At 30.9% G+C, this 13,318-nt stretch overlaps 1 protein-coding gene across 1 annotated transcript; it reads right to left on the bottom strand.

Moving 5' to 3' along the window:
- Positions 1-5,970: 5,970 nt before the first annotated feature.
- LOC143610999 (replication protein A 70 kDa DNA-binding subunit B-like) lies at positions 5,971-8,459 on the bottom strand. Its single transcript, XM_077085330.1, has 10 exons — positions 8,439-8,459; positions 8,086-8,353; positions 7,899-7,989; positions 7,725-7,817; positions 7,258-7,393; positions 7,020-7,169; positions 6,784-6,903; positions 6,497-6,679; positions 6,330-6,404; positions 5,971-6,228 (listed from the first exon to the last, which is right to left on the bottom strand). The coding sequence occupies exons 1-10, from the start codon at positions 8,457-8,459 to the stop codon at positions 5,971-5,973; spliced, it is 1,395 nt and encodes a 464-aa protein (XP_076941445.1).
- Positions 8,460-13,318: the final 4,859 nt, after the last annotated feature.

Here is a 13,318-nt window from a genome sequence, read left to right as displayed (position 1 = left end):
TCTTGTGTTTTTTTCAAAAGCATACGTTTGCCATTTTTTTACTCTACTTCTTGCACTTATTATGTGTTTGATATTGTTCATAGTGATCTATGGACATCACCAATAGTTAGAACAACGGGATATTATATTCTCTTTTTGGATGATTACACCCACTTTTTGTGGACCTACCCACTTGCACATAAGTATCAAGTATTTAACACATTCAAATCATTCTCTAAAATTATCGAAACCAAATTTGAACGCAAAATAAAATCCCTTCAATGTGATAATGGGACCGAATTTATTAATCACCATTTCAAACAATTTTACGACAATAATGAAAGGCTTTTTCGCCTCTCATGTCCATATACATCGTCTCAAAACGATAAGGTGGAAAGAAAAATTCGGTCCATAAATAATCTCATCCGAACCCTCTTGACCCACTCCTCTATCACTTCTAACCTATGGCACCATGCTCTAGACATGGCAACTTACATTCTCAATATTCTTCCAAGTAAACTCCATAAATATCATACACCCACATGTCACCTATATAATCGATCTTCGGCATATGATCACCTTCGTGTGTTCAGCTGCCTCTATTACGCCTTATTCCCATCAACAAACTTGCTCCAAGATCCATTCCTTGTATCTTTTGTGGCTACCCATCCAACATCGAGGATACAAATGTCTTAATCTTCTAACCAACCAACTTATTCTTTCCCGCCATGTTGTCTTTGACGAGACAATCTTCCCTTTTGCCTCATCTTCCTCTCCACCTCCCACCTATGAATTTCCCACTAATCACCTACATTCCCTTTACTAGCCCCATATTTCGGCCCAACCAACCTCCTCTTCTCAATCTGTAGTCCAAAAACACCTCACACCCAACAGCCCGTTCTCCTTGGCCCAGCCAAACTCCCCTCCCAACCCACTTCACATACCCACTCCGGTCCATTCATCCAATCCCCACTCATAACCATCTTTCGCCCCCACCCAATGGCTCTACCACAAACATAAACACAACCTCAAATTCCTCCCAACCACCTAATTCCCCACCACCCATTGAACCTACATGCACCATGCGTACTCGTGCCATCGATGGTATCTCCAAACCAAAACGCATCCTTAACCTTCATACCAGCTCTATTATTCTCATCCCTAAAAACCCCAATCCATACCCTTTCCACCCCAGTATGGTCAAATGCCATGACTAATGAGTACAATGCCCTTATTAACACTGAGACTTGGGAATTAGTTCTGAGACACCCCACAATGAATGTTGTTCATAGTATGTGGATGTTTAAACACAAATTTAAATCTGACGGATCCTTGGAACGTATAAAGCCCGTCTTGTTTGTGATGTTCGACCACAAAAAGTAGGTGTGGATTGTGGGATGACTTTTAGCCCAATTGTTAAGCCGGCTACGATTCGGACAGTGTTAAAACTGGCTCTTTCACATTTTTGGCTGGTACACTAACTGGATGTTACCAATGCCTTTTTACTTTTAGCGGGGTCGTGTTCGAGTTATCCATATGCCCACACGTTATCGAATTGCAGACATCTTCATGAAAGGGTTACCTCGGGCTCTCTTTGAATACTCTCTGTCCAGTCTCAGCATTCGGTCACCTTCGGCTTCGACTGGAGGGGTGTATTAGACCACACTATATACAATAACGAATCAATCATTTATCGTCATGGATCTGTCATATATGTTATTAGTATAGTTGATATTGTTGATATTTTATCCATGGATAGACAAGGTATTGCAATAATTTATATTGATTGATGAATGAGAAGAGGCAAGGATCCTATTTATAGTGTTGACATTAATAAACATTATTGAGTTTTGATTTAAATTCCGGCCGTTACATGAATGATTTCGCGAAGATTAGTCATTGTAATGCGTTATTATTCGATGATTACGAGTTGGCATTATGATCTACGAGTTTTATGATATTTAATTTTTGTTAACCGTAAGTTTAACGGTGTATAACGGATTCGCCAGAGCCGTTTTCCGGTCGTCTCCGTAAAAAACGACGAAAAGAAGGTGGCGAGGGGGAGGTTTGGGTATTCAATATTATTATTTAAATTAATTTTACACTTTGGCCCTTTAACTTTCAAGATATATAAAATCAAAATTTATATTTTATTTACATATTAAACCTTAAACTTTCAAATGTTGTATAAACTTGTTAAAAGTTAATATAATGCGATTATTTTCGTATTGTACCCGAATATTTTGCACATTGGTTAAACTTTAAAATCTCGGCGTTCGACACGAATAGAAAAATGAACGGATTATAAACTTAAATAATCGGAAAAATTATATAAATGATGGACGACAAACCAAAATACATAGAAATAACAAAATGGGTCGGTTTAATGGATACAAATACAAATACAAATAAAACTGACAAATGTCACAACGTACACCGCGAATCAAAAGGCATCAGCAGTAAGATAAGAAAACGAATTAGTGTCAAAAGACTATACTTAACTTTAGGCACGTAAACAAACTAAACGAATGTGGCATGTTTGTGTGTGTTCTTTTAACTCTAACCGAACAAACGATTGAAAATGAACATCGTTTTCTAGTTTATGTTTGTTTATGTTCCTTTGTTGATCGTATAAAACAAACAGTTCTTGAACGTTAACGAACATCAACAAGCAAACATGAAATTATATTGGGCTTAGAAAATAAATAATAAAACTAACCTAAATTGTGATATTAATACACTAACAATTTTGCAAAAAAGTTTATATATAACAGGTTACAGTTTGACTCTTATATTGGTCAAAAATTTCCACTTTTTGACTAAATGAAGTTTTGTTGGTTAATGATATTTTTTTATATAGAGTTTGAAAACCATGTGATATTATTAGATTTATGATAATTGTTGTTTTGTTTGTTGGATATTTTTTATATAAATTTTGATAGGATATAAGCTATAGCATTCGCTACCGATTGAATTCATGTTGCGTTCTTGTCATAACGCACGAGCTATCCTGCTAGTAATTTATTAAATGCATTCAACATTAAAAGCATCTATTCAATCCATTTTTTATTTTATTTTTTGTAACAAAAAAGCAGTATTTGGGCCGTTTTCAATAGAGCTTTTAAATGAATGTTAATATCTATATATATTTACGTCCAACAGAGCCTTTTCCACCTTGTTTATATTGTTCCATACACCATAAATACGTTTTTATGTAGTGAAAATTCTTAGAAAGAAAGGCCGAAAAAAAAATAAAGAGAAAAAAAAACCTAAGCTTCACTTCTCTATCAATGCTTAGACCCAATCTTCAGTATCAACACTAGCTTCTCCTTCAAGGGTACATGAAAAATCATTGCCACCCTTCTGTACATATATGCAATAATACTATGTCCCATATATGTTTTGGCACTAGCTTATATGGTTATAAATGATAATAATAAAAGTGCCACATAAATACCTTCTAGACTTGTATCATTTCGCTATAACTGCTTTTATGTAGCTGAACAGCGATTATTAATTTGGTCATTTGCTCTTCAATTTATGATAGAAAAGGTTTTGGTTTACATGTCACATTTTTGACAATTATGGCCTTCTAGTAATTCCAAACAACTTATGATGGCCAAAAGATTTTAATTGGATTGGAGGCATGTGAACAAATGATTTAAAACTAGGGTAGACACGCGGGTGGAATAACATGTCATTAAAAAAGTCAATTTAAACGTACGTTTACGTTAACATAATACCTGTTCATATTTGTTACCAAAGTATTATAAAATTACATTGTCTTAAGATTCAAACTTCAAAATTACAATAACTTAATGTAAACCAAGTCACAAAAAAACATTAACAAAAACACTAACCATGTTCTTTGATATTAAAACATTATTAAAGTCCTCAAAAGTTATACCAACATAAACTCCCATTTTCTAAACACCTGAAAAGTTATAAAAACAACACAATATTCAATTAAATTAAACTTAACATAACAACATGTTTAATAATTACTAACATCTAAGCATTACAAAGTTGTTATGTACAACCTACAAATCTAAAGTTCATAAATATAGTTATTAGTTGGTCTAAAAGATGTTGACAATATACTTCTTTTATTAAATCTATCAACAATATCTAAAACGTTAATATATTACCTTCTACTTCATCATCGGACAACAAACTTTCGGGATAACCATCATAATCACTTTCATAGTTTGCACATTTGGCTAACCATTTAACCTTCAAACTCACCTCCCTTTCCAACTCAAGATGTGCAATTTCTTTTCTATGATTAGATAACTTCAACATATATAGCTCTCTCAAAAGGAACAAATCATCACATGACAATAGTTATTTAGGATTCAAATTTTTATACTGCCCATTCTCAAACTTGATTACAACTTTGTTTTGATTAGGATAAAAAAACCAATCCCTAACATGTTCAAACGGTAAAACATCTTGGTGGAGATCATCAAGGTAATGACGTAAAAGATTTCTGAGATTGGTTTATTGTATACATGTAGAAATTTTCTAAACGCCAATCTCATGAATCTGATGTTTAAGGAGGTTATTAAACATCATCACAAATTCAATATTATATTTGTGTATCATGAGGAAATCGCTAAAGAGGAATTCATACTTACGTAAAACCGTAGAAAACTTTCAATTGACAATGGTAGACATTTTTTAGCAATATCATTTTTTATGAAAAGCTTTAGATTGTAAAAGAAGAAGAATAAGAAGATGATGAATTAAATTGATAATTATAAAATATAATAAGGAAGTGACGGTTTATTTTTCTGGATCTAAATGATTATATCTATCTAATAAGTATCATGTATAGTTACCCTATATTTGTAATATTTTATTAGATATTATTATAACTATTTTAAATACTTTAACTTCAAATTGAAATATAAACAATGATATCATATAAAACATGTATATCCGGAGTAACATCAAATATTTATTTATAACTTAATAACAATTTATAAGTTAGGACAACAAACAAATAGACAAAACGTTTTTGAACTACATAAAAAAAAGTATAGAACAAAATAAGTTACATGATAACCATTAGTGTAGAATAGAACAATTTCAAATACATGACAAAAATAATATATATCATTCTACTTTTCCAAAAATCTCCTTGTACACAACATTTGTTGTTTTATTCGTAAGCTTTGATTTTTTGTCGAGTATCACTGACTTAATACCATCTCGAATCTTCACTCTTGACAAAGCCACATAAAGCTGACCATGGGAAACTACGGGATCTTTAAGATACAATCCAACTCTTGACTATGATTGACCTTGACTTTTGTTGATTGCCATAGCAAAACATACGGAAATAGGAAACTGTCTTCTTTTTTATTTGAAAGGAAGTTTCTTATCAGTTGTTGTAAGGCTTACTCGTCTAATTAAAGTGCGATATCCTATATTCGTACCAGAGACAACTTTAGCTTCAATTACATGTCTACCGAGACTAACGACTTGAAGGCGCGTTCCACTGTACATATGGCCTGTTATACAAAATGTGACAAAATTATTAAATTAAATAAGGTGTTACAAAATGTGACAAAAGGATTATATAAATAAGGTCTTACCAAAAACCAAACTTAAAAAGCACAAAATAATATATTTATAAATATCAACCAAAAACCTTTTCATATTACAAAAATCTAAGGTTATTGTAGATAAAAATTCATTTGAAATTTGGAATAAAAATTATGTTTGTGTCACATTCAAAATGCATGGCAGAGTCCTTATTAATAGATTATATATAGAACAAAGAACCAAACATTAAGTAAAAATAACTCCAAACATAAATATAATCAATCATTCAAATAAGGATAAATTGTTTAAAACAACCAAGTGGCAGAGATACTCGCTCCAAAAAACACATGTTTAAAAAACCAAACAAAAAATATCCAAAATTCTTAAAAATACTTAACACGTAAAACCAAAACGATAAATTCGAAACCAAAGTTTAACCGTTCACTTAGAATCCTTCTCCACCTTAGGAGTTAAAATAGTTCCAACATCACATGATTCAATGGTGTTACCCATCTCTCCAATAGTTTTTGACTTAAACTTAGTGGCCGACATGCTAGGTTTATCGTCAACTTCAAAAACTTCAACTAATTTTCTCTTAAGTTTATCGTCAGAAGACGTTGACATTCCTTTTTCCTCATTTGCCACATCTTGACCATCAACATTTGAACTTGGAGTTTGGTTATCTCCAATATCCGAAATCTGTTATTAACAAAGTAATCAACATCACAAAATCATGTCACATATCTTTGTGTCACTTATATTTATAAGTTTCAATTATCATATTTAACAAACATATATACCTTAACGGAAATCGAACCAGATGATTGAAATTCTGACATAGATGCTCCCAATAAAACAGAATTAGAATCGGTTTGCTGAAAATAATAAGTGTAACCATAAAATCTGTTAATGAAAATAATTATAAAATAACATTAACTATAAGATAAATTTAGTATTAAATAATTACCAAACGACCATTCTGCCTTTTCTGTAATTCAGTGAGAATATTAGTGCCATCAATAAGCTTGTTTATACCATAATCTTCCACATTGTTTCTGAAATTGAAGTCTGCAACATCGACCTTAAAAGCAAATTTCTTTTCTAAAAGACAATCAAACTCAGCTGGGAATTCACCGTTTTCAACCTCATTCTGTAATAAAATAAGCGGAAAAAAGCTTAATATGTCAAATTGTTAAACAAACAACATAATAATAATGATTTATAATAAATAAATTATAGTAATTGAAAAGAAACTTGCTTTTGATAATCAATCAATTCAGCTACAGTTTTGTTGATCAGCATTTTAGCATCTCTATCAAAGAGAGTCAACGAAACAACTCCTGTCGAATCTTGAACCCTTATCTTGATCTGAATCTACATAATTTTTAAAATAGGTTAATAGCAAGCTAAATAGAGAATTCTATATCGGAAAAAATAAAAATTTGAATTTTTTTCCCTAAGTACCTAGGTGTAGGATGAACACCTAACACATTGCATCTTTCAGTTTTGCATTCATATTCATTTCCACCTTCACCATTATTTTCCATGAGTTTACAGCTACATGTATTACAGCCAATGTAATACCACTTTCTATCTGGACATATGGCCTTAATTATACCAAGGATAATGATATTCTTAGGCTGCAAATAAGTAAAACCCAGTTATGCAATATTCAATAAATCATGAAAGATAAATAGTATAAAAGAGGGAATTTAATAATCAACTTACAAATATAATGGTACAAATATCACAAATGTTAAAAAAATCTGTAGCTTTCAAAAACTCATCATCAACAGACGACGGCATCTTCACTGGAATCGGTTTACGAACACCGACATCATTGCCATTCAGTAAACCAAACAAACTACAGATCAAAAATTTACAAATTTAAGAAAAAGTAAAAGGGATAAAATTTACATAACAAAATCTATGTACTAAACACAATAATGACTGGTTAAATAATATAACTGTTTTTGTATTCTTCTATCTCAAATAAAAAGTCGTTTATGAACAAACGGCTAACATTAGAACCAAAAGAATTGGAGACATGGACTTTCTCTACAAAAATTTAATTTTTTTGAATGAAGAAAAATATTAACGTGCGATACTTATAGGTCAATTAATTTTAAAACAATAGACATAATTATCTTTACCATCAGAACCGGTGTAATACTTAACCTACCAAACTGCAGTACAATAATGGCCTGCGCTTCATCAAAATGTCAACGACATATTTAGAGAGCTCAGATGCATAATGATCCCATAGTGTGAGATATACACAATTTCCACTGAAATAAAAGAAGTGTTAAAAATCAAGATTTTGTATATAAACTAAACTGTTATACTAAATTAATTATAAATAGTGGTACCTTAAATCACATAACTCCATTGTACGCTTGTTTTTGTCTTTGACTTTTGAAACATTGCTCTTGAAGACATGAACCACGTGACCAATTATATCTAACAGAAATAAATAAATAAAAATAAGTAAAACATCAATTGGAAATCTTAGGGTAAATTATTAAATATTATAACTGAATAAAAATACTATTATACCAATTGTGGATTTCAAAGAAATTTGTTTGTTGATTATTGATTCAAATGAAATCATTTTGAATCCAAACATGCGACATTCAAACTCTTGACATGGATTAACATGAGTGTTTGGTCCCAACACTAATTTGTTGGGAGGGTCAATCACTCTGTAGTTTGATCCATTTAGACCAACGCTAGGATTAACAATAGTCAGAGTAGAGCTTTCCTTCAAGAATATTTTGAAATGAAATATATCCTGTTTGTAAACGGTGGCTTGGATTCGATTCTCCTGTCATTAAAGAAATTCATATTTATGAGAATTTAAAAACTATAGAAAGTGTACAATATATACAGATTAATAAATAGACACTTACATCTTCATCCATTAAAACCATCTCAATTAAAAATCCTCGTTGACATTTTTGCTATCTTTAATGCTCCAAAGCCTCAGAACTCTAACCTTAAGAGTTGATGTTAATGTTTTAAGAACATCAATTTCATTTAGCATGGTAAAGGTTTGAGCTTCCATTGTCATATGCTTACAAGGAAAATATAAAACAGTTAAATAAAGTGGCCGAAAACTAAACACAATTATTAACAGTATAGAAGCTTACATGGCAGAAGATACGAATGGGATAAAAGGACAATGATTATGAAAATTATGAAAATTGAATACGTGATTAGAATTGGACAAACAAAACAATAAAAAATTGGCCTGAAAACAATTAAGAATTTAGACGGAAATTCATTTATGAATATTTATTAAACCAAAAAATAACAAATTCACCGGAAAATCTTATTAAACATAAAAATATGCTTATAACAAACTGGCCGAAATATATTCATAGGATATTATAACAAAACAAATTGGCCGGAATATATTCATCGGATTTTACTACACTATTAAACCAATATGCGCAAGAATGAATTGTTAATTACCTTTAATATATTCATTGGAGAATAGATCTGTTATAAGAATCATGAATCGAGGAAAAAAAACCGTATAACATCTCCTCTGACAAACGATAAATTGAACGGAATCTAAACGATTGGAGACCTGTTCACCTATGGTTCTGAAGAATTAAATGGTAGATTAAAAAATTGATGGTGAATAATGTAGATGTCGGAATACGATGACCGGAATTAGAGCTGAATATGAGTGGCGGATTAGGGTTATTATATTCGTGAAGAGGTTAGAGAGAAAAATGACTGGTTGGATTGGTTGTGGGTTATGGAAAATGAAGCGGGTTATGTTTTCTGGGTTTATGGTTAATAGGACACGTGGCATCATTAGAGAGACTCTTAGAATGAAAATATGGTGAGTTGGAGGCATAGGTGGACAAGCTAGTAGAGTGACATGTGGCAGAATTGTATTGATTTAATAGATTAGTAAGATGGTCATGACAGCGGGTAACGTGTTTAACTACACTGGTTAGATGGTCAACCTGTATTAATTAGTTAAACAGATTAACCGAAAACCACATGTTTAATTAAACAAGTCACTCCAAATACAATATGATCCCTTAACAAGTTAGATATGGGTGATTTGACAACACAAATCCTAATTATATTAATATCGTATATGAAATTCAACCCCTAACGGTAACCCTTATATAAAGACGGATGCAGTATAACCAAGGAGTTTGCCATTATTTTTAGGTTTTAAACATGTGTTTTAATATACTTTTTTTTAGACAGAAACATAAATCTTGTCCTTTAAGCAAACTTGATTTATGAATTAGGTACTTTAAAATGTTTACATAGTGTCCTTTACATGCTATGTTTATTTGATTTTCGTTCTTTAAGTTAACTTTCATTCAATTCCTCCGTTAAGCTGATGCATGCGAGTAACATGTGAGGGCTTTTTGGTCTTTTAGCATGTTAATTATCCCTCCTCTCTCTCTCTCTCTCTCTCACTCTCTCTCTCTCTCTCAAACCACGATAAAACACCAAATCAATCACACCCAAATATATTTAACATGTCTGCATGTTACTCACGTGCATCTACTTAGCGGAGGAATTTGATAACAGTTAGCTTAATTGATGAAAATCGAATAAATATAGCATGTAAAGGACATCGCTTGCAAGTAAAATTTTTAAATGACAAAATTTGTATTTCTGTTTATTTTTTATTTATAAATTCGTGAGTTGACGAGGATGATGATTGACCATCATGTGTGTTGAAAGTGGGCAATTACTAATGTTACAATCTCATTTAGCCACCTCCACATTCAATAGCATTCTTTTTTTAACTTCTTTTCAAATTCACGTCTCTCATAACATGAATAAAAATATTTAAACACAAATGATTAAATTTTAACATGGCAGGTTTCAATAGGTTTACTTAAGAAGGAAATATTCTTTTCTGATTGGATGATAAGATGTACAAAGATTCTTGCTGCCGACATTTTATTTACTTAGGTGACATTGCAATATTCTATTCTTAGAAGGATGTTGGATGATCTTGGTTATTAAACAAATGGACGATGCATGTCACCCGTTAATGTAGCATTTCGGAACATTTGAGTAACTTTATCAATATGACATTATAAGTACTAAGTATTAACTGTTTTTTAACAATAAATTTATTTTCACCTAAATTCATCAAACTTTGCATTTGCAAATATTTGAACCTACCACCTCCATTTTGAAATGGTGGACACCATTCGTAGACCATTAGGTTATGGGTCTAAGTACTAATTGATAATTACTTGATGATAGTTATTATAAATATTGGTTAATTTAAAGGGCAATTAAGATTTACAGTTACATACAATTAACAGAGAACAAAGAGTTTCATAACTCATCATCATTGATCATAAGTGTTATAAATTCCTCGAGAACACCATTGTCTCTTCTCACCTAATCATCTATCAGATTAATGCCATAGCAGGATCAATCATGATATTCTTCTCACCAAAGAACACGATTTTTAAAAGTTCTTTAATCTTGATGTCTAGTTTATTAATCATGATTGGGTCTACATAATTAGAGTTTGTATTTTACCCATGTCTCAAGATACACTCAGCATGTGATATTAGAACGTATGTTAACTACATCATTCAGTCGCGAAAATTGATTAGATACTCGCTAACTTGATTTCACAATTCATGAATCGAAATTATGAATACACTGATGTGGAAATCATCACTTTAATTTCATCTTCGTAGTGTGTGAACAATTTAAAATTTCTTAATTATATGATAAAATGGGTTTCACATCAATTCCAATTTGCCTTGATCATTTCTTCACATATTCCCATATGATTTAAATTTATTTGCTTGTGAAAATTTTAATTTGATACAGTTCAAATGCTTTGAATTTACTTTGGCCCAATAATGGTGTATGTCAAACTCACATTCGGAAAAAAAAAAGTTTCGTTAGGTGAGTCAGGCCTGAAACGTCTAAATCGGTGTAAACAATTGATATCATGTTTTAGAAAAACTCATCAAGGTATTGATAAAGTACTATAAAAAAAATCATTTGTAACTTTGCATAACCTAAAAACTAGTAGCCTAAATTAAAAGCCCAAATGGAATTTCCGTTTATGGATTAACTTCGCTTGAGGCTCACATAATTTTCGTGTGGCCTTCAGCACACATGGAATTAACAGTACTCTTCATATAGCTTTGTGAAATTAAAAGGCCACATAATTTACGCATTATCTTGTTAATAATTTTGGTGTGGCCCAAATAATTTCGCATGCTAATACAGTTCAATTTGGGCTTTGTAATGCCTACGTTCGCTAGACTAAATTAAACATTTTACTGTTAGTATGCGTTGATTTCGTAAGGCCCATCAGACCTATAACATTCGCATATTCATTTGAATAGCTTTACTTTCATTTTACTGTTAGTATGCGTTGATTTTCAAGAACTAAAATTTTCGAAAACTTTAATGATTTGCTATTAACTAAATAGTTTTGTAAACTGTTAAATATAATAAAATTATTTTACAAAGCTAAAATGGCTTAACTTGAATGAACTTTTGATGTATTAACTCTGCCCAAAGGTGATTTGTTACATTTACCATATTATTCAAGTCTAAATAAAAGCTTTTGTTAGTTTTTGCCTAATATAATACAAATGTCTCACTTCTGCTCAAAGGTGATGTGTTACATTTTTATCTAGCAAAACTAGCCCGTGCATAATTAAAATAGTTGTCTCACTTCTGCCCAAAGGTAATGTGTTACAATTGTTTTACACACATACTTAAATAAATTTTAATTCTGCCAAAAAGTGATTTTTTGTTTAAGTAGAACTTTTAATTATAGTCTAATAATAGACATATCACATCTTCAATAAAATATATTGATCATTCATTAATCTAATGATCATAAATTTGAATCTGTATTATTATAATATCCCATAATATTACTCACTATAACATTCTTCTATAAATTACGATCTCATTCAAATCATCCACTTTAATCTCATAAAACACAACTGAATTTTGTCTCATAAAAAGTTTAATAACATTTAGCTCAGTTTTAATTATTCATTAAGACATGATATGACTATCCTACTGCTGTTTCTAATAATAATCATTTTATTGAAAACTAGAGCATAATAAATGGGATGAGTCAATCATAATGTCTCTTATGATAATGATAATCAAGAACTTATTTAAATAAATGTTACCACTAAAGTTATTCTAGATTTAGTTTTTCCTAAGACTAATCAAAATAACTCCTAAGACGCATGCATTCCTTCTAAATTCTAATTATAAGGTTACTGAATACATCATAATGTACATTACCATGACCCATGTTCACACATGAAAATAAGTACATTTTTCTAATGCATTACATACTAAAATTTTCTCTTATTACAATTTGTTTAAGTGTCAACTATAACACTCATAAGTACAAAAGGAAAACAAGTATGTTGATCAGCAACATATGTACTGAAATAAGATGTTATTCAACTCACACCACTAAAACCTAAAAGAGGATAATTTCGAGGTTTATAGACAAAATACAAGTATTACTTCCAGCTTTAAGTTCTCTAAGGAGAAGTCTCGTTGTAAAAATATGTCATTATATTAGGCATAAGTAACAAGGTTATACATAATTCAAAAGAATATCTGGATAAAACAATAGTCGTATATTAATGATATTTAAGTGTGCGAATCATAATATTCCAATTAACACATGATAGGTTGAGTCTAGTTATATAAGTTTCTTTACTGATATCAACAAATAACTAACATGAGTGTTGGTGACAAAATTTACATGTTAAGGCTATTATAACCA

Source organism: Bidens hawaiensis, unplaced genomic scaffold, assembly GCF_021521415.1.
Source record: "Bidens hawaiensis isolate Kalapana, Puna unplaced genomic scaffold, B.hawaiensis_p1.1 tig00028951_1, whole genome shotgun sequence".
NCBI classification, from domain to species: domain Eukaryota; kingdom Viridiplantae; phylum Streptophyta; class Magnoliopsida; order Asterales; family Asteraceae; genus Bidens; species Bidens hawaiensis.
This window is presented reverse-complemented; position numbering and strand designations above follow the sequence as displayed.

Bases quoted from the DNA above. Each gene is read 5' to 3' on its own strand.
- LOC143610999 (XM_077085330.1), bottom strand. From the start codon at position 8,459: ATGGTTTTAATGGATGAAGAT. The intron at 7,990-8,085 runs GTATAATAGTAT...TATTTCTGTTAG, and splicing joins TTCTTTGAAATCCACAATTG to ATATAATTGGTCACGTGGTT. The intron at 6,229-6,329 runs GTATATATGTTT...TGTTAATAACAG, and splicing joins CTGGTTCGATTTCCGTTAAG to ATTTCGGATATTGGAGATAA.